The sequence below is a fragment of the Rhipicephalus sanguineus genome, chromosome 3, assembly GCF_013339695.2.
Source record: "Rhipicephalus sanguineus isolate Rsan-2018 chromosome 3, BIME_Rsan_1.4, whole genome shotgun sequence".
Lineage (NCBI taxonomy): Eukaryota > Metazoa > Arthropoda > Arachnida > Ixodida > Ixodidae > Rhipicephalus > Rhipicephalus sanguineus.
Window position 1 is genome coordinate 15,361,862 of NC_051178.1, and position 26,521 is coordinate 15,388,382.

At 47.4% G+C, this 26,521-nt stretch overlaps 1 protein-coding gene across 1 annotated transcript in view; it reads right to left on the bottom strand.

Moving 5' to 3' along the window:
- The window catches only part of LOC119386460 (very long-chain specific acyl-CoA dehydrogenase, mitochondrial), a 238,167-nt gene that overhangs the window by 15,864 nt on the left and 195,782 nt on the right, over nucleotides 1-26,521 (bottom strand). The window contains exon 11 of the mRNA XM_037653745.2: nucleotides 7,309-7,563. Coding sequence (XP_037509673.1) covers nucleotides 7,309-7,563 — 255 coding nt within the window. The remainder of the gene's footprint in view (nucleotides 1-7,308; nucleotides 7,564-26,521) is intronic.

Genomic DNA, 26,521 nt, shown 5'->3' on the forward strand with positions numbered 1-26,521 from the left:
GCTGAGCTTGTTCACGTAAACGCTGTTCGGTTTGCGATTTACGAACGGCAGGGCAGCCAAACACGTCGATGATGGCGGTCTTGAAATCAGACCATGTGGGGAAATCGGTGGCGTGGTTGTTGTACCACAGGCCCGCCACACCCGCGAGGGAGAAAACCAGGTTGCTGAGTTTGCCTGCCTTGTCCTATTTATTTGAGTACACCCACATGCTCGCACATCACAAGCCAGTCTTCAACGTCGGTCCCATCCGCGCCGGTGAAGATAGGAGGCTCGCGGATGCGGGGGACACCGGGGCATGTGGTCGCTGAGGAAGGAGGCGTTTGCGGAGCAGCATCTTGAGGCGTGGTAGTTGGTAGGGTACAGGATCTAAGCTCCAGGGGCATCAAATGGGAGCACAGCTCTCTCCACCAATTTGTTGAGGTGTTTATTTGACAGCAGTCGGCGACGATGCGCAATTGCGACAGTCAAGGCAAAACACGGACTCAGCGCGAGCGGGAAGAGACAAAGAGGATGACCCACTAGAAGGCTACAGAGAGCGCAACCCATTACTCATCTCCAAAGCTTCGCAACACATGCAACGTGTTAGTGCATGCAAAAGTAAACCCTCATTCTACTGCCCACATAACACCTTGTTCTCGTCCGAGATGTAAGACTTGTATTCAAGATGACGTCATAGTTAAAAGCACCGGAAGTTATTACGTCCAGCATATAAAATCTAGTTTCACCTGCATTAGTTCAAACGTTATCTACATGATTAAATGTTCATATTGTCAAAAATGGTAAATTGGTAAAACAGGACAGCCTGTTAATGTTAGATTAAATGGGCATCGCGCGGACACGGCGAAGAAGTTACCCAAAGTAGTGGCACAGCATTTTAATGTAGCAGGTCACAACTTTGACGATCTCAAACTTTACATACTTCATTCAAACTTCCGGTCCCCAAGAGACAGAAAATATACAGTGTCAGACTTTATTCACAAGTTGAATACACTCCAGCCAGCAGGCAGTAATGTTTCTAAGGGGGCTCTTGAATCCATTTGGTATGGTACATACACAACGAAAACCAATTAGAGGTAAGCCCTTCTTCTAGGAATTTCGAACCTACTCTTGTGAAGTGCCACGTGCTTCCACTGACAATCATTACTCAGCGAAACGTATACCACCCCCCCCACCCCCGCCGTTTTTTCATCTTTTCTTTTACTTTTTTTTTCCCCTTCCATCTGACTCACCCAGTTCGTCATGGCGGCCTCTCCCTCTCCCCCACTCTGGTAGTTGCCCTCCCTTTCTCCCTTGTGGTGGAGAGGGCACGAAGCATATAAACACAAGAGCTAAGGAAATCAGTTGCAGCTTTGAAGAAGACAAGTCCACTTGTCAAAACGTCGGCTCGAGCACCCACCCCCTGTTTACGGATTTTTTCATCGTAAGGCTGGGTACTCACACAAGGTTAACCCTTGTCGCCAGGAAAATTAGAAGCAAGTGGAAGAGAGAACGGGAAAGATTAAAAAAGAGAGAGAAAGACAAAGATCGGAGAGGAGGGTGGGTCAATCCAGAGGTGCCATCTACGTGAAGCCGAGGCCAAAGGTGTGCGTTACCTCCACGTAGAGGTTCAATCACCCAGCGTCGGCTCAAACCCCAGGATCCCCTTTTCCCCGGACACGGCACAGCCATGCATGGTAAGGCGTGGAAGCGGGTCGAAACCCCCGCATTGGCTCGGGTCCGTGGTGAAGCCACTCACCAAATGCCCGATAAAGCAGATGTGGGGGGAGCATTGTTATGCTAAAGGGCTCAGAAATAAGAAAAACCTGCTCAGAGAAGTGACCAGAAAGGCATTCTGGTCGGGGCTTTATAAGGATGTAAGGTGCTTTCTGTGAAAAGGCACTGCCAAAATACTTGCGAATGAAGTGATGTATCATGACGTTGTCAAGTCACGTAGAGACTGTGATCTTCAGGACAATGAACATGTAGTGTGGAACAGTGACTGAAGATTTCTGATGTGCTTGTGCGTGTGACTGTGGTGGCGTGACAAGTGAATGTCGTGGAAATGTGCTAAGTCAGCCTGTGCACAAGTGATAACAAGTGACAAGGCAGAAGAGCAGAGGGCCGCAATCCCAATGAGGGGGCAAGAGCAGTTCACTGAGACAAAATTCTTAAAAAGGGGCAAATGTGATGAGTAAAGGGCATGAGGCATGTGCCTAACAACAAAACGTTTTGATGGTACGCAATGGTATGCGAGGAATGGAAAATTCCTTAATGGTGTGCACCTTTGCCACATCCACGTACGCGGTTGGTCGGGCTCATGGCATGTGACTGAGCCACGGTGAAAAATGCAAGAGGAGGGAACGGGCATTTTCTATGGGGCACCGTTGGAAGAACGTCATGGTGTCATGTATCTCGAGAGTGCTTGCTGTGGATGGAATGAGATGCGAGAGACAGCAGCGGTGCAGCATGTAAGTTTATCTAAAACAACAAACCTCACCAAAGATTCCACACAGATCAAATACAAGGAAATCACATTAAGGAAAGCTATACTTCAGCTAAACGCAGTCCGAAATGCAATCGTGCTCTGGCCTCACAGTTGCGGAGGATGGCAATCACCTTACAGGATTTGAGGTGATCAATGGAGGTGGTGTCCTAACAATAAATGTTGGGGTTTTATGTCCCAAAACCACGACATGATTATGAGATGCCATAGTGGAGGGCTCCAGAAACTTCGACCAGCTGGGGCTCTTTAACGTGCACCTAAATCTAATTACCCGAGTGTTCTTTTCATTTCCCCCGCATCGAAATGCAGCTGCCATGGCCGGAAATCGAACCTGAGGCGATGGTGTCCTGTCTTCCATCTAAATCAAATGTCAAGTGCTTGTCTGTGCAATGAATGACACAGCATGGACCATCATAAGGGTGCTGCAGTGGTTTCCGTACTGCGTCACGGCAAACAAAAACATAAGAGGATGTCGCTGGCTCTGCAAGGTTATGGGAAGCAGTGCGATGCTGGCAGCATGGTTCAGGTGCACAAAGTGAAACACGCAGCCAGTTCATGTAGTAGGTGTGCTTGGAGCATGGCGATGAAACAAAAGGGGTGAAGAATTCTCCCGGCAGCTGTAGTGGTGTGCCAAAAACAATCTCGGCAGGCATGCAGCACAAATCGTGCTTCAACATAGCCCGAAGGCTCGGGAGAACAGTAGCAATGCAAACCAGTGAGAAGCATCAGGCTGAGCCCCAAGTGAGGTTTTGAGGGAGCAGTGAAAGCGTTCAACAAGAACACTGGCAACAAAGAGATATGCCGTAGTGCGGATGCGGGAAGTGCCGAAAAGGGTCGGCAGGTTGTTGAATAGTGCAGACTCAAAACTGATGTCCCCCATCGGTGGTAGCCCCCACCCATGCCGCTGACTACTCTTTGTAGGAGGGTCATACGCATGGAAGAGTGATTCATCACCAGTTCTAATTTTTTTTAACCATTCTGGGTCATTTTCTGCCAGTTGAGCCCACTACTGACACGAAGATACGCGGTCTTTTTTCTCTGTTGTCAGACTGCGGGGCACAAATTTCAAACAAATCTTCCTCTTTTCTAATCTTGTCCCGCAATCTTCCCGACAGTATCCTTGCTGATGTTTAGGTCCTGCACTATCATCCTGAGCGAATGACAGTGGTTTTCAGACAGCTTTTCCCCCACTTTTTCAACATTTTCGACAGTTCTAACAGTTAGCGAACGGCCAGGTCAAAGGTCGTCCGTGACCGCCTCTCGACCCTCATGAAACCGTCGATGCCATGCAAAAAATGTTCGCTTGAGAAAGAGTGTCAATGTTGGAAGCAGTTTCAATCATGTGCATGGTCTTCGTGGCTGTTTTGCCAAGTTTTACGCAAAACTTGACGGCTAGTATCTGCTCCACTATGCTATCCATGACGAACAAACGAAACACTGTTCACTGAAATCACTGTAACTCACAAAATTCACACCGCAACTTTGCGATTTCTTCACACAATGCACAGCCCGCTCGGCACTAAAAGCTACAGACAATAACTGCTTGGTGGCTCCATTGGCTATCTTTCAGTGTTGCCAGTCTCGAAACTTAGTAGACACACTGTGTATGTGTGACAACATAGTCACCATCATGGATGGGGGAAGTTGTTGCCAATTCATTTATTGGTAAGGCTTTAGGAAGTAGGTGGACAAAGCCTTTAGTACAGAGTGAATATCCGGAAAGAGAGAAAGCTCGAGGTAATGGGTACTGGCCAAACAGTTGGTCAGGGCAAACTGCATCGTAAGAAAGCCCACAGATGAGGTCGCGAGGGCAAATGGTCAGCACAGTAGTAAGGACAGGGATGTGGCTTAAGCAGTACACATTCCAGTGACAGGAACAGTAATGCGATCAGTGATGCGCGTGGCTCTAGTGGTAGGTGTAAAAGTTTTTATGAGTTAGCGAGTTTGGCACTCATTACGACACAAAATTTCAAGGCTGAGGTTGCCTGTGAAACCAATTTCTGCGAACATGCATGCCATCATAATCAGCCTGATTACGCCCACTGCAGGGAAAAGGCCTCTCTCATGCTTCACCAATAAACACGGTCCTGTGCAAATAGTAAATTTTAGGTTCGAAGTGAATTCAAAGCCAATAGTGATTTGGTCAAATAGTTTCGAATTGAATTCGAATAGTATACAAGGGTGCAACAGCTGAAATAGGATTTGGAGCAATTTTTGGAGCAGCAAAATGTTGCTTTTGGAGCACAAAAATCCAAATTTGGAGCAGGTTGCGAGAAAAAAAAAACCTGAATTTTTTAGCCCGAAATCCCAAATTTGGAGCAGTATAACAAAGAAGGCTTACTTTTAGAAAAGAAAACAAAAATACGTAAAAACCATTCAACATCAGCTAATTCGTGCACCGTGCACGTGAACAGTGCTATTTCAATAAAAGCAGTGTGTTGAGCCGCCCGACAGTGCGAACAATGATTAAGTCAGTGCGAACAATGACTAAGTCTGCATTAGCATTTGCAGGACCTGTCAAATAATTCGATAGGCACTGGAAATGCTAATGTGGACCTGCGAACCTGGCAACCTGGAAATTTGGGAGGTTCGTAAAGCAGGAGCAAGTGGGGGTAGCGAAAAAAGAAAACTGGCATACGCTTTTGTCTATTGTTTCTCAAGGCCGCAGAAACACCATACACAGCAGCTCCAAATGATTGCCAATAATTTTTTAGACGTCAGCGATCATACTAGTACTCGTAATTACACAGCGCATGCACGAACGAGTAATTAAGGAACAACATGTGCTGCGTCCCTGACAGCTAGTACTAATAGCCCCTCCTAAATCTCGGTACGCTTTTCCGCAGGACACCAGTGTACTGCGGCAAAAGTGGCTTAAAAAGCGTTCTGCACGTAATAAAACAAGCATCAGGAAGTTTGAGAACTACTGTCCTTTTCTATTGCGATAGCAACTATATGGACACTCTCGACGAGTTTTTGCCGTCATCTCCCGTATAAAGTCCAAATTGATAACATATCCCTGTGCATAGCATGTTCTACCGTGGATAAAAGCGCGCGAATGCCGGTGACGAACGCGGCTGAAGCAGATATCAAACGAGGCAGCCCATTTCCGTCGTTCGGAGGGTGCATGCGATAACACCACTCCGCTCGGGAAGCCTGCCATCGAAGCATAGAGGAAACGCCCCGCCCGTCTTGAACAAGCATGAAAAGACGCGAGAGGGGTGCGGGTGGGGGGGGGCTGTCGCTCGAGCAGCAACTTTTGAAGTTTGATTCCATGGGTGCGGTCGCGATCGCTGGCGCGCGTGCTATCTGAGCAGCCATCAGCGGGCGGCTCGTGTGCTGCGCACATGCTGCGCACATGCTGCGCTCTCAATGCAAAGACACTGCAGAAAGAGCATCTTTCCCTGGAAACGCCGTATTCTCTTAAACCAACATTTTGTAGAGTTACGCAAGATCGGATACAAAAGAGTTTGCTGTCAGCCTCACTTCGTATAGCATTACAATTTGCTGCTACGCATTCATTGCTTCGTCCTTCCGGTGAAACTGGCTTTTTTGTTTTCTTTCGCGGGTGGTTAGGGTTAGGGTCTGCGCGTCTGTATTGGATGACGATGCCCACACTGCAGATGACCAACGCGGCCTTTATTTCTCGCTCAAATTTGCACAACTGAGAAAATTTTAAGCTGGTCGGGCATTTTGGCACAGCGTGGCACAATTTTAACAAATTTCATGGTTTTGGCTCAGCTTTGCGCAAAAATAAGGAATTGAATCAAATTGCTGCAATTGGCACAGCTGTTGCATCCCTGAGTATATATCACATATTATAAAGAAAAATTACCATATTTGTCATGACCAAACTAAACTGCACAATATTTTTTTAAATTTGAAACAAGGCATGTGCAAACGTCATTATTTTTGGTTCAAAGGGAAGTGGAAGCAACTTTGAATAGTAGCAGGATTTGACATTGATAGAATGCAAGTGATAACCTGTAAAGTATGTGAAGTTTTAAAATTTACTAGACTTAGAGCATATAAGCCAGTATAACGAGCTTTTAAACTTAAAAAAATGATGAATCAATTTGAGGGTAATCTGTTCATTTAACCTTAAAGTTGGGCTTCGCAGCAGTGCGGATTTCCCCTGGAAAGGTGTATTGATGGTATAGCACACCTGCACTGCAGGAAAACCACCTTTACAGGGTGTTACATGCGGTTTATATATGTCTATACGTTCATTTCGAATACCTTGAAATTTAGAATAATTAAAATTTTGTTGAAGCGAATTCAAATACTGTAATATTTGTTTGAACATTCGAAGTGCTTGAATATTTGCACAAGCCTACTATTTGGTAGTTGCTCGCGGGTCCGTGCAAGTGGTGAACATGGAAAGCATGGAAGCCTGAAGAAAGTCGTTGCCACCAGATGACGATAACAACGACACTGTACAGCAAGTGTGGCAGGCGAAAGAACACGAGCAGGCAGCGCAGAAGTGCGTCACAGTTCTGTGTGATTATGTAGTCAAGTTCGTTTACCACATTTCATATGATTGGCTGCCTTAGTTGGAACCTGAAACTGAGACCGGTCAGTAGTAGAAAGACTGATTATCTGCTGCACACTGCAGCAAGAGATGTGCCATGCTATGAACAATAGGCCCCCTGCAACAAATTGCAGCAAAAATCTGCAGATACAAAATTGGTGTCAGTGCCCCTTTACTGCCGTTGAAGAAATACCATGCACGTGTGCTTCAGCTAAATTCTTATTTGAGAGTTCGCAGAGGAAATTGCTGCGGCACTACGTGCACCTTACCAAGGTACATATTTATATCATCTTACCGATGATGTTACGGCCGTACTTGATGAGGAGATGCTCGACAGCGCCTCCGCAGAGTTCAATGCAGCGTGACACAAGTGCAGTTGGGCCGGCGAGACGAGCGTGCACATGCTGCTGCAAGGTGGGTGCAGCTGAGCCCAGACCCACGGCACGTCGCACCCTCTTGGAGCCCTGGTCAAACAGGAGGCCCAGGTGGGCAGCAGGGTTGCGCAAGGCACGCCGCAGCTCACGCAGGTGGCCACCTGCGTACTGCAGCCCTGCACAAAAAGTGTATGCACCCTTATATGTGAATGGCAAAAGTTTATGGCTTTACCTTACAAGTGGCCATGCCTTAATTTCCGAGCGTCTGACTGCTCCTACGAACGTTACTACTATAACCGATTTGGTAGGCAATGTCCTGTTATCAATTGTTCGGGTGCACCTATAGACACCGAGAACAGATCCAGTATTTCTGCAGGTGTCAGGCTTGTATCTACACCGCAGACTACGCCTTTTGAACGTGCAAGATGTGCTGGAAACTCTGAACAATTGAGAAGCCCTTATCCGCTGAACAGCACAGAATGACGAACTTTGGTGATCTTCAAGAAGTGTGAAGTGGCTTTGCGAAGCTCCACTTGAATCGCTTTTGAATTCTTGATCAACAGAGTAACCAAACTGGTAGATACCAGAGCCAAAAGGATGCTGTCGATTCCAATGCGCAAACAAAAACCCTGGGCTAGAATAGAAGCGAGCCAAGGGGAGTGGAAGTCCCCTTGAAGAAAAAGACATCGAGTTAGTCCGAGACAAATAACGCCAAGAAAACAAAAGAGCTCTGCCCAAGTGACGCAAAAACAGAGTGGATGATGAGCTGGTGGTGTTCCCCTCCTGCTCATCCTCACCTCCCTTTCTGTAATTCTCGCTTCCTCTTTCTTTCTGGCTTTCGTTCTCTCTTGTTCCGCTTTCTTTCTACGATATGTTTTACTCTCTCCTTCTCTCCCTCACCTCCCTTTCTTTCTCTCCCTCTCTCTGTACTCATCGTATCGCACATCAAAGTTATTGCATTCTGCGCCAGAGAAATCAGTACTTGTGTTTTCGAAGCGAAGCAGAACATGAAGACAACGGCAACGATGAAAAAGAGGACAGTTCATGATGATGTTTTTCTGGTGACAACGCACAAAAAACAGCCAGCTACAACATGTTAAAAATACACTCAACAAAAAGTAGGATACTGCTGCCTGATGCTAGGCCCATGTAGCCTTGGCAGACATGGCAGACTCGACCGATCGCTTGTCGTTAAAGATGATATTTCTACACGTTTTTACCCACAGACATGTTCATTTTTAGTCAACCAGTGGTGAGTAGTGGGTCATGCCCAATTTCTGTGGTACATACCTGCTAGGGGTTTTCTGGTGAGCAGGTAATAGTTTACTAGGTAACTGTTCACGGAGTTACGATATGTTCACATTTCTTATTACTCTCAGGATCGCAGTTGCGCCAAGCAATTCACCCAGTCTGAGGGGCCATGGTGGCATCTTTTTTAACGTGATAGCGTTAGAGAGCTCGTTTCGCAGAAATGCCGCCGTCGGTGTCGGCGTCGCTTGTGAGCGAAAAATCGTCCGTGACCGAAAAATCGAGAAAGATGCAAATAAAAAAAACAATAAAAATCTTCGGTCCCCATTGAGGATCGAACCCGGGCCGTTTGCGTGGCAAGCAAGTGTCCTACCACAAAGCCATGATGTTATTTGCAACTGTTTCGGAAAAAAACAGTACATAAATGCCATGTAGTGGAAGGAGTCTCCTTAACGCATTTTGTTCGGCAGGTGTCACGACAAAAATGAGCCCATTTGGCGATTTGTAGGCGCACTGGCGAGGCCATCAAACTACGTTTTTTGCGCGATGCTATGCTTCGAAAAAAGCCGGGATAGTGCAGCCATCGCCGCTAAAAACACACACGAACTTTCAAAAAGCTCCAAAAATGGACAGCTATGTCCATCTAGCGGAAAACATATCAAGCCATGGTTCTTGGATGTGGGCGCGAAAAGACAAGGACGAAGGGAAGAAGACACACACACTGGCGCTAGTGTCTGTGTGTGTGTTTCTTTCTTCCCTTCGTCCTTGTCTTTTCGCGCCCACATCCAAGAACCATGACAGACCAACAAGCCCGAATCGCTACCCTCGTCAATATCAAGCCAACGTCTCCTTTTATGATGTCCGAGATGGCGGGTGCGCGGCGTCCCCACCATCTCGGAGGCCATGCTCCTTTCTAGAGGAGGCGTTGTTCAAGCAAACAGCAAAGGTTAGATAATGTGCTGCCATCTGTGAGGCACTGTGAGAAATATGTCTCGACTCTAGCGCAGGGAAGTGCTTTAGATCGAAAACCTGTACCAGTGCCTGTACCATTACTATAGATACATAGCGCGCGCGTGTGTGTGTCTGTGTGCGTGTGTGTGTAACAACACACAATAATAAGTATGCTCTTAGTGGTTGAAGTGCGCACTGGCATACAGCTGTAAGGTCGGTATGCATTCCCTGCATCGTTCTCAAACACCTGGGACACATTCATACGCAAGTTACGACTTGAAGTTCCTGTTTCTGTGCATTTCGTCCATTCTCTTCTTACGCTAGGAATGTGCTGGTGGGTTCGGTGTGGTAACGTGGTTAAGAGCGAGGTGACATCACGGCTCACCGCTTTTTCGAATCACTGAATGCCCTGTGCCGAAGCGGACTGTCGACATCTCCTTTGGATGAATCCATCGAGAATAGCTCCACAGAAGTTGTAGCATCTTTTTCTTCTCCAGAAATATCACGAGTATTGCCTGACCTTAACGCTGCCGCGTCCTCCAGCCTTAAAGGGCGACGACCCAACTCGCTGGATAGTATGCTTGGAGTCTTGGACCTAGTACACTGTGCATAAGTAAATAAAATAGATAAGTAATATATATATATATCTCGGTGCGTTAGTACACTTTTTCCTTTCATTGTTACTCGAGTAAATCGATAAATAAATACAGAAGTAAAGAGAATGGCAAACTTAGAATATAGCTCAGCTTGTTGGTAGGTATTCATATTAAGAAGAGATGACGTGGAAACATGGACATAAGAGAAAAGTCGAGAGAGTGAACAGCTATCTCTCACGTAGACCCCTACTCGCACTTGATTGATAGGTATGGCCTCTTACGTGGGAATGCGCAGATAATTATTTGTGTCTACCGTCGGTTCCGCCGCTGTGTGATTTTTCAGTTGTTAGCGGCGTTTCTGGTGTCTTGACTACTCTCCTGTGTCCGTGCTTGGATGCCCTGTTTTTATAAAGGGCCCCTAACAGCCTCTGAAGATAAGAAAAAACAAAAACAATGAGCGCGTTATTCTCTCTTGGCGTTTCTTGTCTTTTGGTGCACTTCGTGATGCCGGAACAGTGATTCACGTGACATAATCAGGGTACATACTCTCGACTAGTCCATATACGAGAAATAACAGTTGAGAATTGTCTCCCATACTGCTTTGCTATGCGGCCGCCCACCCACTCTTGCTTCTCTCGCACGACTATCGTGCGCGATTAACTGATTTCGCTCTATTTTGTGCGTTTGGGATCGCGCATGCAGAGATCACAGACTGTAGCCGACAAACGCGAAATCATGATAGGTTCAACGTTTAGTGCTGACATTGTACGCGTGCTTTATGAAGAAATAAGTGGCGAGGAGACGTCCCCCGTAAGAAGCGTATTGAAGACAAGAGGTCGATTCCACGAAAGATCAAGAAAGTGTGTATATTTGATGTTTCCGATTTTCCTGATAATTTTGTATGTTGTGCACATATGACTGCACAGCACGAAATCGCAGTTCGTTTTCAAATAAAAATTTTTTTCATAACAGGAAAATTCAACAAGTGTCGCTGGTTGACGACGACCAGTTTACGAAGAGTGCATTTTCGTAAATTCGCGATCATGCTGGCAGCTACTGAAGCTATATATTACAAATATCTTTCTTTTTGGCGGAAGTAGAAGTAAAGAGGAAATAGCTCTTATGATTTCATGGAATTCTGAGCAAATTATGTATTTTTAAAAATTCACGAAAAACGCTGAGTTTTTGAAAATCAGTCAAATTTGGGACGCTATGGCTACTTCTGTGAACATCTTAGCTTGTTCATATTTGCAGCATGAATAGGCCTCTATGTGAACAAAGAACCTCTGCATTTGTATTTCTCTAATAATTTTCAAAGTAGTAAATTTTCATGCTCGAAACACCAAAAAGAGAAAAGTGCTCCTCGATTCAAAAATCTATAATAAAAAAAACCCAATCTCAATTTTGTTCAAAGTCCCCCAAAATGTTCTCAAAGGACTGCAGAATGATATTATGAAAAAACATGCTGCATCATTTTTATTAGGACAAAAGCAGAAAATGTCAAACATTGTGTTTCCAGAGCGTGGTGGCTACTGCGTGAAGGACATCTCTAAGATAACTGATATTTATTCTCCAACCAAAGTTACGAAGACACGTAAAAACCCGACGTTTCGGAACCAGCTCGGTTCCTTCCTCAGGGGGGACTGCGGCGGCTTGGCAGCGGCCTCTTTAAGGCACTCTCGCGGCGGTTAACGACCCCACGCATTACCGAGGAACGTAGCCCATGCGCATACACCGGGGGGAGAGTTCCGAGTGAACGGTTGATATTTTGAGTGGTCCTATGTATATGCCACGACTCCAGTAGTAACCTCCTCCTCCACTTGGTTTCACTTTCGAGGATGGCGGTTCCGTTGAAGTCTATTCTGTGGTCAAACGTCTCTCACCCGGAATACCCCAACTCATGTCCGCGACTCCAGCCACTTCGTGCAGCTAGCATCAGAGGTGAGCATCGACGAAGACGAGAGCCTGGTCTCGTTCGACGTCGTATCTTTGTTCACCAATGTGCCGGTACCCTTATCTGTATCCTGTGCCCGTGCTGCTCTTGAGGGTGACGATGGCTTGAGTCAAAGGACCCCACTCACTATTGACGGACTCTGCCGCCTACTGGAATTCTGCCTGTCCAGCACGTATTTTTCCTACAAAGGAACAATCTTCAGGCAAAACAGTGGTACCGCAATGGGAGCCTCCATCTCCGTCACAATGGCAAACCTGACCATGGAACATATAGAAAGGGAAGCACTTGGCTCCTTCTCGCCGCGACCCAAGCTCTTTCTTCGCTACGTGGACGATTGCTTTTGTGTCGTGAAGACATCTGAAATTGAAAACTTCAGACTGCACCTAAATTCCGTTCACCCAGCCATACAGTTCACGGTCGAGTGTGAACGCGACCGCACCCTCCCCTTTCTCGACGTCCAGGTGGCAAGAAGGGGCAGTGACTTGGAGTTCTCCGTTTACAGGAAGCCGACGCACACCGGCAGATACCTTCAATATGATTCGTCCCATCCCTCCACCCACAAGGCCTCCGTTGTGTCCACATTACTTCAGAGAGCCAAAAAGATATGTTCCACTGACACGGAACGCCGGAAAGAAGAGGCCCGCGTAATTGCGGACCTCAGAAAAAACGGTTATCCCAGAAATTTCATTCGATCCGTCGCCCGCCGCGCAGAGAAAAAGAGGTTACGCGACTCCCAGCCAGCATTGACGAACAGCTCTCCAAAACGCGTGTCGGTCCCATACGTCCAGGGAGCCAGCGAGGCGTTGGCTCGGATTTTTAGAAAAGAAGGCGTGCACATCGCGCATGTGCCTTCATGCACGCTGGGCCGCTTCCTTCCCCGCCCGAAAGACCGACCAACAAAAGACAGGGCGCCCGGCGTCGTTTACAAAATACCGTGTGCCGACTGCCCCTCGTCATACATCGGCGAGACCAAAAACTTCCCCGAACGGATTAGGCAACACGTCAACGACGTCCATAAACTCAACAAAGAACGCAGCGCCGTCGCCGAGCACGCAGAGACGTTTGACCACAGAATAGACTTCAATGGAACCGCCATCCTCGAAAGTGAAACCAAGTGGAGGAGGAGGTTACTACTGGAGTCGTGGCATATACAGAGGACCACTCAAAATATCAACCGTTCACTCGGAACTCTCCCCCCGGTGTATGCGCATGGGCTACGTTCCTCGGTAATGCGTGGGGTCGTTAACCGCCGCGAGAGTGCCTTAAAGAGGCCGCTGCCAAGCCGCCGCAGTCCCCCCTGAGGAAGGAACCGAGCTGGTTCCGAAACGTCGGGTTTTTACGTGTCTTCGTAACTTTGGTTGGAGAATAAATATCAGTTATCTCAGTTTACTTACCCAACCAGACAGACTTCTGTCTAATGTTTACCTTCAGGACATCTCTAGTAACAAGAAAATGCTGTAACACGTCTTTTTTCTTCTCTGTGCTTCGCTAAACAACAGTAATGATCTATTGTCGGAAAGTGGGAACTGTTTTGTAAAGACAAAAAGATCGTTCCAATTAAATGCATTTGCGACACCACTTATATTCCTCGTCGACGGGCAGCACGGACATTTTCATTCCTCTGGATAATTTTTTTTAAGTAAATGTGCTTACCTATATAAAAGCAACGAAGCTAAACGCGAAATTTGTGTAGCTGAGTCGATCATGCATTGTAAGAATGTGAGAAATCGCAAATAGCGACAGTGGTGAACGGCGAGTACCGCAGTGCAACCTAAGCACAGCAGCCACACATGGTTTGCCAGGCTTTGTCGCTCTGCACGAGAAAATGCTGGGGTGTCGATTGCGTTGGTTACACGATACATTTTTCACCGCTCGTCGCTCTCCCGCCCGGTCTCTGGATCCGCACCGTGCGGATCGTGTGGCGGATCGAGTGGCCCGCGCTACACGCCTTCGTGTAAATGGCGTAGCATGCGTTACGCAGACAGGTGTAAAGGGCAGCACGATAGACGCCCGCCTGAGCAGACGACAGCAACGAGCACGGCTGTGCCAGTCAGCCAAACACCACCTGAGATAGAAGCTAAGCATCCAAATTGTGCTTCACCTTGATGCGATCACTGTCCTACGCTCTGAAGGTGGCTATGGGTAGGCGTTATAGCCATGGCCGAGTTTTTTGTACGGGCTACCTCGTGGTGCACAAAAAGAAAATTCCGCTGCAGCGGAATTTTCGTTATGTAGAAGATATCGTATCGAGTCTCTTTTGCGGAGGGTCATGAAGTAGGATGTGCGCTCAATTCAAGAGGGAGACCAGATCTGCCAGCACTGCTTCAAGACATACAAGGAGATGCAAAACAAAGCAGATTTAATGCAAAAAAAACGTGTTTTGTCCGTGGCAAAAACTGCTGCCACCAATCTTCACGTAATCGATTCTTTTTAAACTCTGCGTTGATCACATAAGGTTTGACAACATACACATTTGGGCCAACAAAAACCACACGTCTTGGCGACCGCTCTCCAGAAATTCATTTCCATTCATGAAGAGACCTTGGCTTTTATACCAATCTCTCAATTCTGGCACAGCACATCATCATAAGAGACGCATGGAGGGAATGCGTTCTTTAGCACTCAAGACATGAATTATACTCAACTGAAATAGATGAAAGAAAAGGAGGCTACAACTGAAAGTGCCTACTGTGGATTGAAGGATGTCTAACACTGGCGTGAAGTCGCAAACCACGCAAATGCATTTAATTGGAACGATCTTTTTTTCTTTACAAAACAGTTCCCACTTTCCGACAATAGATCATTACTGTTGTTTAGCGAAGCTCAGAGAAGAAAAAAGACGTGTTACTGTATTTTCTTGTTACTAGAGATGTCCTGCTCTGGAAACACAATGTTTGACATTTTCTGCTTTTGTGCTAATAAAAATTATGCAACATGTTTTTTCATAATATCATTCTGCAGTCCTTTGAGAACATTTTGGGGGACTTTGACAGTGATGCTACCGAGGACTTCTGATTTGGAGCAATTTTTGGAGCAGCAAAATTTCAGTTTTGGAGTACTTTGGAGAAGCAAAATTTTCATCTAGGAGCACTTTGGAGCAGATAATTTTGCATCTGGGAGCACTCTGGAGCAGCGAATTCTACATCCTGGAGTGCACTACAGAAGCATATTGCAATAACATTCAAGCACCGGAATATTACTATGGGGCTCTTGTGAAGGCTAGAAATATTTCGATTTATTGCAAATCTCATGGAAAGAATCACCTCAGGAGAACTCCATACTTCACTCGCTAATGAAAAAATAAGGGCTCATGCAGTTGAGTGTTCTGAATTAACCTCTTCGGCGATTATTTTCGACACTAGAAAATAAACAGAATACCAGATCAATAAAATTGCACTTCATGAAATAACACTCTAAATACATCTATGTGATTATCAGCAGACATTGTAGATAAACGCCGTGATGTACAGCAGTGCCTCAATGCCAAAGAGCCACACTGTCCCTAATGCATTCCCCTAAGAAAACTCCAAGGCGAAAGCCAGGTTCTTTTTCTTCTCGATCGACGGGTTGATCCTCCCCCTCCTTCTCTGCAAGCTATCTGCACCTCACCTGGTTTTGCGCTAGCTCCATGATCGGCGCACCGATTACGGAAGCAGTGTAAAGCGACGATGTCGTGATGGCGTCATCACGTGACATCACGATATATGACGCCATGATGACGTCACAAGTTTTGACGATCTATGACGTGATGATGACGCTATCACATGATTATTTTTTGCATCAATCGATTGACGCCGCCGACGGTCAATTTTCGTGTTTGATAAAGCATCTGATGCTTTCGCATTAATATTGAGTATTGAACGTTAACAACCTGGCCTTACATACCAAACTGTCCTCCACCATGTCCCCTTCTTGACATGCGCGAAACAGCTTCGCTTATCATCCACTTCACGGAGTGAAATGGCTCCTCAACTTTTTTTAAAATGTTTATTGTGATAACAATTATATGGACGCTCTCCGCGGATTTTTGCCGTCGCCATTGCCGTAATTTTCTGTATAAAGACCAAATTAGTAACATCACCACGCGCATTCTAGCCGTGGGTAAAAGCTCGCGAGCGCTGGCGACGAACGCGGCTGAAGCGGAGATTAAGCTAGCCGGCAGTCTGTCTCCGTCGCACGGACAGCGCATGAGATAACATCTTCCCGCGTGCGGGCCTGCCGTCGACTGCTCATCAAACAGAGAGGAAATGCCCCGCCCGTCTTTCGTAAGGAGCATGAAAAGTGCCAGGGGAGCGGGGGGGGGGGGGGGGGGACGAGGGGACCGCATCGTTCGAAGGGCGCAGTCGCTTGCGCGCGCGCCATCTCGAGGCATCAGGAGACGGCTCGTAAACTTGCTGTGCTCTCAACGCTTCGTGTTTAGAGAACTCAGAGCAAGAAAACGCTTCGGTTCCTGGAGCGGCCATATTCCCTTAAACCAGTGTTTTGTTGAGTTACGCGAGATCGAATCCAAAAGAGTTAGCTACTAGCCTTACTTCGTTTAACAATACAATTTGTTGGTATCGCATTCATTGCTTCGCCCTTAAGCGAAACTGGGTTTTTTTACCCGTCAGCTATTGACCACCGAAAGCGAGGGGCGGACGTGTAACATGGGGTAGCCGCTTCACTGTGGGCCGTCAGCGACCAAGGAGGTTATACTAAAGAAGTTTTAGTATAACCTCCTTGTCAGCGACGGGCCCGCTACTGACAGCTGCGTATTTGCGGCTGTTCCGACCAGGATATATGCTTTTATTAATGAGATGACATTTTTAAAAAGCAAGCAAAAAATTCGAATTGGAACCCTAGCACGTGAGCTCGAAAGGGCAGGGCCTTTTAGGGGGTATTTACCGCATAGTGATTAAACTCGGACGTGCTGGTATAAGCAATTACGAAAAAGCTCTTCCGAATGAAGATCCATGGATAAAGTATATCTGATGAAAAGTGTGAACGCGTTTCCACCGTTCGCGTGCTCTTCCATAAACGCGAAGCAGGGAAAATTCGATATTGTTCCATGTATATACTGCTAGCGATCCCAGGTTTCATTCCGCGATGTCCGGAAACAGAAGTGACAGGCATTTTAGCAGCACACATGTAGTTATTACTGAACATTGCTTTCCTTACGTGCCGTGCGACGCTTGAAACGAGCTATCAGCAGCATTTCTGGAACAGACGACGTCTGCCGATGAATCGCCGTCGCACTTTCTCGCTACCGAGAGGCCTAGACGTCACGAGCCTCTGCGGAAAGCGCGTTTTGCTGTCGAGCCGACTTGCAGAACAGAAGTTGCGTCGGCACCGTGCATCAAGAAACGTTGCCGTGCATGGCATCGTGGCTTATTCGGGACACACGCGCGAGCGCTATTTATTCAGCGGAATAATTCTTGGTCCATGGTTGCGACTTTGGCAGCCCCAAGATCAAGCTGCACATGTTCTGACGCGCAGGCCGTGCGACTGCCGGTGATAGACGCCCCCAAACCCGAGAGTTTGGCGCAATTTTCGTCGATATTATCAGGATGGCGCAGTAAATACAATTTGGCGCACTTTGGCGCAGTTGGCGCAGGAATGGAATCACTGCTTTGAACAAAATTGAGATTGGGTTTTTTTTTATTATAGATTTTTTAATCGAGGAGCACTTTTCTCTTTTTGGTGTTTCGAGCATGAAAATTTACTACTTTGAAAATTATTAGAGAAATACAAATGCAGAGGTTCATTATTCACATAAAGGCCTATTCATACTGCAAATATGAACAAGCTGAGATGTTCACAGAAGTAGCCATTGCGTCCCAAATTTGACTGATTTTCAAAAACGCGTTTTTCGTGAATTTTTAAAAATACATAATTTGCTCAGAATTCCATGAAATCATACCAGCTATTTCCTCTTTACTTCTACTTCCGCCAAAAAGAAAGATATTTGTAATATATAGCTTCAGTAGCTGCCAGCATGATTGCGAATTTACGAAAACGCACTCTTCGTAAAATGGTCGTCGTCAACCGGCGACACTTGTCGAATTTTCCCGTGATGAAAAAAATTTTTATTTGAAAACGAACTGCGATTTCGTGCTGTGCAGTCATATGTGCACAACATACAAAATTATCAGAAAAATCGGAAACATGAAATATACACCGTTTTTCGATCTTTCGTGGAATCGACCAAGAACAAAACCAATGGAAAATGCGCCAGATTATATGATTCTTCCAAAGGACGCACTCTTTACAGCGGAGACGATGCAGCTTTCCAGGAAAAAGGCGAGCCCGCTTCAACGTTTTTTTTGTATATTTTTATTGCGTTAGCAATTATATGGACACTCGGGACAGGTTTCGACCGTCGCCGTCATGTTCCGTATAAACTCTAAATCGATAACATCGCTCCGCGCAGTGTATGTTCTACCCGCGAGTAAAAGCTCGCTAGTGTTGGCAAGGAACATGGCTAAAGCAGAGATGAAACAAGCTGGTCATCTCCGTCACACGGAATAACATCTACCCACGTGCGAGGCCTGCCGTCGATTGCTCCTCAAGCGGAAGGAAACGCCCCGCCCGTCATTTGCTGGGCGAAGGAGCAGGAAGGGATGTCTGGGAAGAGGGACTGCGTAACTCAAGCAGCAACTAAGAACTTTGACTATAAAGGCGCCGTCGAGAGCGCTGGCACGCGCGCTATTTCGGCAGACATCCCCCAGCGAATGGCTGGTATACCTTCTACGCGCTATGAGCGCTGTAATCTCACTGCTTCGCGCTCGGACCACTAATACGACAAACTGTCCGAAAACCGCTTCTCTCCCGGGAGCGGCAGTACACTCTAAACGTGGTAACCGATACATGTGATTTTGTGCACCAATAAAGTAAGGGTTACATTAGCTTTGAGTGCATGAATTCTTAACTTGGTAACCCTTACTATCAGTGCACAAAATCACATTTATCGGCTACCACGTTTACAGTGTATTGCCATAAACTAGCGTTTTGTAGAGTTAAGTGAGATCGGAGCAAAAAGAGTTAGCTGCTAGCCCTCGTTCATGTAACATTACGGCGTGTACTTATCGCATTCACTGCCGTGGGGTCGAGCGATGAAGGGGACAGCAGGTCCGGAAGTCAAGCAGAGCCTCCTGCTCAGACTCGTTGCTCTGAGCAAAGCATACCAGTGTTGTACACATTCCTCTAAAGCATTGACGAAACTTCGTTCCTTGTTCCTTCCCATTATTGCACTGAGTTCCCGTTACAAGTTCCTATATTGCAAAATGAACGCGTTAAACTTACATTTTGAACATTGGAATGTCTCATTACATTAGCGTTACATTTGACTTTTTCATTATTGTTGTGGAGCTAGGTTTGCACGAAGCTTACCCTACGAGGCGACTGGGAAGGGACGCGATGTTCTCCACTGCCGCAGCGAACAATGATGCTATGGACGGGTTCGTCGACTCTCCGTCACGGCGCAGAAAAGGCACTTGAGGCAGGTTGTCAACAAACACGGGTTTATTAACCCAAGATGCAGCACAGTGTGACAGTCACGGGTTTGCAGGCTGTCAGGGTAACTCTGCAAGACTGATCGAGTACGCTTGCCAGCAGCGCTACGACTATCACACAAAGGGCAGCACGTCAACCTCTCATGCAGGCCTGAGAGCATCTGACGCGAGCAAGACAGCGCCAGACAGAAGCAAGCTCATGGGGAAGGGGGTTGTCACTGGCGGCCAATGAGGACAGGCATTGCGCAGTGACGTAGGCTATCGTAGTGGCACAAGCAGTGTACAGACATGTCCGAACACGTGGTGCCGTGCAGGGAAGACCGACGCATGGCTAGCACCAGGCAAAAAGGCCTGGCAGTATAGCCACAGTAGCCACAACACCAATTAACAGCAGTTCCCGGCACTCGAGCCACGCGGGGCCAGCACACGCGCTAGCTCGGGAACGAGCTGCCAAAGGGGAGGGCGCGCTCGATTCCTACAACGTATAGTTTCAGATAATCCTCAGACAATATAAACAGCGCAATTTCAAACTCACATCAAACTACGTATATTATAGGAATTTAAACATCACCGGCAGCAGATTATCTAGAGATAAAAATAATCCAGGAACCGCAGCAACAACGCAACGCTCCGAGGCGCCAAACTGGTGCCACAGCGGCATCTGCGGTCCCGCGTAGTAGGCCCCTTTCTCACCATCACATATTCGGGTGTGAAGGGCTCGACAGTCGTGTATGGCCACCAGATGTATATCGCACAGTGATGAGCTAGCCTCCATGGATACCTCGTCAGGAAGAAGAGGGCCGCCTTGTTTATTTTTCACTGGCATGTGGCTGCAAACCGCGCGAACACAAACCGGCGGAAGCGTCCACCACACCCAGCGAGCTGCTCTCAACCAGGGTCCAACCAATGCGACCACTGTGCTCTACAAAGAAGCCCATTCATGCACAGCGAGGGGACACCGAGAAGGAATGCACTGGTCATTACGTCGGTGTTTCACTCATTTTCTGTCTTGCTGCAAGTGTTGTGGCGGCTGGCGGGTTCCTCTGTTCTGTGTGTGTCAAAACACCAGATGCGCTCTGCTATCTGTAGCGTTTGAAGACTTCGCGGAACCACGTGCAGGCATTTCAGCGTCCGTAGTTTGCGCCCCCCCCACCCCTTGGGACCCTCATCCATGAGACCCATCATTCATGGGAACCGAGTCTAATGGGCACACCTCTTGGTTGATCAGAGCTGCACGCCCCCTCATTCCCTTGACACTTCGCATTCAAAAGTAGAACGCGATAGCATAATCGGGCCCCATTCGCATCGCCTTCTCAATCACTAGCCTGGCTTCGCTGCTCAGTGGAAAGCTGAACCGTGCCACAAGGAATCTGTGTGCGACACACTGGTTGTTCCAAGCTATCCTAGAATGCCTAATGCAAGTACAGTTGCGATGTGCCCACCACGCCATTATTATTCCTTTTCCACATTGGCGAATTAACCACTATGCACCTTGTCACATATCTCGGGAGCACTTGCGAGGGATGGAAATTGAGACGCAGGAGACGGCGGTGGCACAGCAAAAAGACTTTATCCCACACAAACAACACTCCAAAATAACTGCACACAAAAAATTCATACAAAGAATTCGTGCAACCAGCACTAACATAAAAAATGCTATGGCTAGGCTCAGTCTCTAACTGCAATAATAGTCTGGCCACACTGGCCTCTCAGTTGCACCCGAAAAGGAGCGTCCTTACTTGCATGGTCGGCACGACGCCTTAGTCGTCCCTGTTGCGCCACACCTGCCATCGCTGCTCTTGATGAGTTCCTGCGGTTTCCGTTGCTCGGCAGCAACTCGGCGAACTACTTGTTGCCGGTTTCCCAGTCGTCGTTATGGTCAACACAGAAACGGACGTGCTAGGCCTAGCTGCCTCCTCTGTCCCTTGTTCCAAGTGTGTCTGCGGCTTCAGAGATGTGGCACCCCGGGGACTGTCTTGTGAGTCCAAACCGCTCTACCAACAAAGGTGGAGCGTTGCAGGTGCTCCGGGAACTGCTGTGAAGGGGATGCTGTGACTGCGTGGCGGCCTCACCCGGTCGCTGCCAAGGTCGACATGGATACGCCACAGACTTCTGGTGCTGCACCTCCGGACCCCGCACCCGCTGCTCTTCTCACCGATGAGACGCTGGATTCTACCACCTGCTGCGAACGGTGCCCCACAGACAATGCCCGTTCTTTTCTCCTGGGTTTTCTCTACAGTTCAGGTCGCATGCCGCGAGCCCTCCTCCGGCCAATCGCATGCGTGGATGTGGCAGAGGAGCATACCCTCGAGGAATTTTCCACTCCTCGCGTACCATCGGAACTTTCCGTCCGGGGCACGTGTCTCGTGCCCCTTACTGATGACATGTCTGTAAAGCAACCCACACACCTGCGCAGCTTCACACTTTGTTGATGGCGCTGCTGATAATGATTAATTATGCATGAGCGTTTCTTAATGGGTGGGCCTTTAAACCAGCCATTCGTTATGCATTTCACGTGTTGATGCCTGGCGCAACGCTACGCCTCTGCCACACAATATTACATGTGTCAAAGGGACACTAAAGAGAAACAATGAATCAGTTTAGATCGCTAAATTGAGCTCTGAGAACTCTATTCTCGTTAATTTTGCCATCATAAGTTTATTACAGCGAAAGCTGTTATGAGATCATTTCAGCGGCTGTTTTTGGCGCCGTAGTTGTCTGCCGCCGCCACCGGTGTCCGTAACCACTATCGCTCGAAATAAGAAAAAAAACGAAATAAAAAAATTCCACGATGGAACGAGATTCGAACCTGGGCCCTCTGCGTGGGAGCCCAGTATTCAACCTCTGAGTCATGCCGGTGCTTGAAACTGCTTTGCAAAAAGACCCTATACAGGCTTCATGTCGGGAAGGAACCACATTAACATATGCAATATAGCGCGGTAGAAGAGTAAAATAAGCACCAAGCGTTGCACAACGCGAATTCTGTAACCAGGCGTCACACAATGCGAATTGCGCAACAAAACGAGTAGGTTGTTGAATGCTTCCAACCCATTACAAAGGGCACTGCCATAAATCTTCGTCGTCATCAGGCACAGCATCAACAAAGTGCGCATAACGCCTTACATGCGTTTAGCAGGTACCACGGCTCTCCATAGAATGACGAAAGATGGCATAGTGCCTGCTTCCCTACTTCTAAAAAATTACAATGATTTATGGCGTAGTGGGTTCCTCACAAGTGCACTTGTATTGGTTGCCAAGGAAGCCCATAAGCGCATGATCCATTTCCTCAGGGTCTCAGTAAATTTTCTCAGAGTCTCACCCATTTTCTCAGGGTCTCGCCAAATAGTGTGTGCTGTTTGCGAGGACTAAACTTATAACATCAACCCATGGCGCGCATGGCAGCCTGTACATTTTGCAAACACACAACCCTACATTCATTCTAGCAAGGGAGGTCTCACTCGCCTCGTCACGTGGGCTGCCTGAGAACCCCCGAGACCTCCCTGACATTAAGCACTACCCAAGAGAAGCTGAGTCAGCACCATGTACAGTGTCGTGGCTTAATCTGCATGCATGCACGAGCAATGTATCCATAAACGTTGCATGTTTTGTATGGCCGCATGCAGTCTAGTACCTATAAAGGTTGCACGGGAGCGCTGTTTCTGTAGAGGGCGCGAGTGCCAAGTCAAATATGAGGCGCCCTCTACAGGATGTAGTAGATAAAAGGTGTACTGAAAATAAACGGGGGCACTTCTGCTGGGGACTCTGTGCGTGTGTTTTACTCAGCGGCCCTCGGGCTTCAGCCTGCCTCCTCGGCTGCCTCGGCTCGAACCCTCCCACCACAGTTTCGTCTGTAGAATAATCCGTGGCTGTGACTTTGGTGGCCTGAAGCTCAAGCTGCACATCTCTCTCAAGCTGCACAGCTGGTGATAGGCACCGTCAAACTTGACACTCAATCTAATTTGGCGCAGGAGTGGGATCATGGCATGACGCAACTAACCTGCACAATATTGTTTTAAATTTGAGACAAGGCATGTGCAAATGTCATTCTTTTTGGTTCAAAGGGAAGTGGAAGTAATTTTGAATAGTACCTGGATTTGTCTTTTGGTAGAATGCAAATGACAACCTGTAAAATATGTTAAGTTTTAAAATTTACTATATTTTGAGCATATAAGCAGGTATAACAAGCTTATAAACTTACAAAATGATGAATCGATGTGAGGGAAATCTGTTCATTTAACCTTAAAGTGGGGCTTCACGGCAGTGCAGATTTCCCCTGGTAAGGTGTCCTCACGGTACAGCACCCCTACACTGCAGTGAAACCACCTTTACAGGGGGTTACATGATGTTTATGTATGTCTATTCGTTGATTGCAAATACTTCGAAATTCAAAATAATTTAAATTTGTTTCTAAGCGAATTAGAATACTGTAATATTCGTTTGAATATTCGCACAAGCCTAAACGACACCAACACCGGAATTTCTGCAAAAGGAGCTCTTTAACGCTATCACGTTAAAACAACCACGGCTTTCAAGTTCGCCGAACACACACATCACAAGGCAAAAAAAAAACACGCCCTTTCCAGGCGACGTTCTTACACTAGTCTTAAACAATATTACAGAGAACTCACAAAAAATGTGCCATAGTCACATCACATACAAGCAGTACTATGCGCCTCACCCAGTCGTGCATCCCCCCTGCATGATGTTCTGCGCACGTGCGTCTATTGAACGTTGTGGAACGTTTACAGAAGGAACGCTGTTCCTTCTGCCGTTCCCTGGAAAATGTAACGAGTTACCGTTGCAGTTTCACCGATCTTTAATGGAACTGTGGCGTTCCTCCGCTCCTCCCAAAAGGAACTAGTTCCGTACAACACTGCACTCGGGACTACACCCAACCGTGTTGCGGATGGATGCTGCAGCTTCCTGGAGCTCCATGGAGTTGACGTTGAGACTTGAAGCCAAGTGAAGCAGTACACTCCAAACCTTGGCATCTGCCAGACATTCAAGACTACACCTGACCGTGATGCTGGCTTCGAGAATCTTCGTGGCCTCCAGCAAAGAACACTCGGGACTAGGCCTGATGGCGTCACTAACAGTGGGGATCTTCTGTGGCTTCCGAAAAAGAAAGACGTTGAACGATGAGGCCACGAGAGGCCGCCCTGTCGCTCTCACAAGGCAGAGCAACACTCGCGCCTACAGCCGACGGTGTTGCTGATGGACGCGGCAGCTTCCCGACTCTTGACCTCCGGCAGGCACTCGGGTCTATGCCCGACTGTGCTGCTGGCAGAGAAGCTCCCGCCGTCCTCCACCTCGATGGAACGCCACCGTGGCTACTGCGTGGCTCTTCATGCACCTGCCTCATGCGCTAACTTAGATTCTTTTTTTTTTATGTGTTTCACGTGCCAAAGCCCATCGTCGTCTTCATCGTTGCACAGGTTCTACGTGACCGCTCCATCCAATCTGGTCATGTCCACGATGCGACACGACACAAAACATGCACACTGAACACCTCGCAAAGTTGCAAGTCCGATAATACAGCCCCTCCACCAAAACTTCATCACTGTTTCGTGTTATCAGCCCACTCAGCCACGATCTTGACAAATAGAACTGCGAAGGCGAGAACAGTGTCATCCAGAAACGTAATCCTCATATGCAATTCCACTGGCACCAACAGTTGGAGGCTTGAAAGAACTAACTATGCGCAGCACATTTGCACAACCATCGCGATAATTTACTAGTAAAAACAGAGACATCGCGAAAAGCATGGACAACGGCGAGTCCACGCCAACACAACGGCGCAACCAAGCCAATCTCAAAGGCCTTACCTCTGCTAACAGCATGTGCAAAAGCCAATTTTAATGACAACTGATGTCTAGGGGTGTGCGAATATTCGAAATTTCGAATATTTTTCGAATAGTGTTTGCTATTCGATTCGATTCGCACTGAAATTTTACTATTCGAACTATTCGAACTTCCCAAAGACAAATGCAGTCAACGTCCGGTTGAAAGTGACCCCTTCAGATTTTTAATATGCTTCACCTCATTACACTCTCGTATTGCGGCAAAGCTGCCTTTCAAGCTCCATTACGGTCGCACTTAGCCAAGAGACAAAGTCCGGTTGGAAGTGGTCCCTAGATTTTCAATATGCTTCAACTCATCACACCCCCGTATTGCGGCAAAGCTGCCTTTCAAGCTCCGTTACGGTCGAACTTGGGCAAGAGACAACGTCCGATTGGAAGTGGTCCCTAGATTTTCAATATGCTTCACCTCCTCACACCCCCGTATTGCGGCAAAGCTGCCTTTCAAGGTCCGTTACGGTCGAACTTAGTCAAGAGACAGTCAACGTCCGTTTGGAAGTGGTCCCTAGATTTTTTTAATATGCTTCACCTCATCCCACACCCGTATTGCGGCAAAGCTGCCTTTCAACGTCCGTTACGGTCGAACTTAGCCAAGAGACAGTCAACGTCCGTTTGGAAGTGGTCCCTAGATTTTCAATATGCTTCACCTCATCACACCCCCGTATTGCGGCAAAGCTGCCTTTCAAGCTCCGCTACGGTCGCAAATGTATTAACTCAAGAAAACGCTGGTTCCAATATGGAGATGAAAGATGTGGCAGAGTTGGGGGCTCAATTAATGCTGTTTTGGACCTGAAATTTGGGCAGGAAGTCTGAAAAATCGGACGCCGAAGCTTTTTAACATCCAAAATTTCAGATGTTCTTATATATCGACGACTACGAGGCAGATTTGGAACTCCGGATTTGAAGGGAGCACACCCTTGTCTGCCACATCAGTTGGCCTTCCACAGAAGTTGAAAGAGAAGGAGAGGCTGAGGAAATGGCATCTCTGCCTATCACGTGTAAAGTGTTGTCGGCAACACTTTGGTTGCACCAAATCA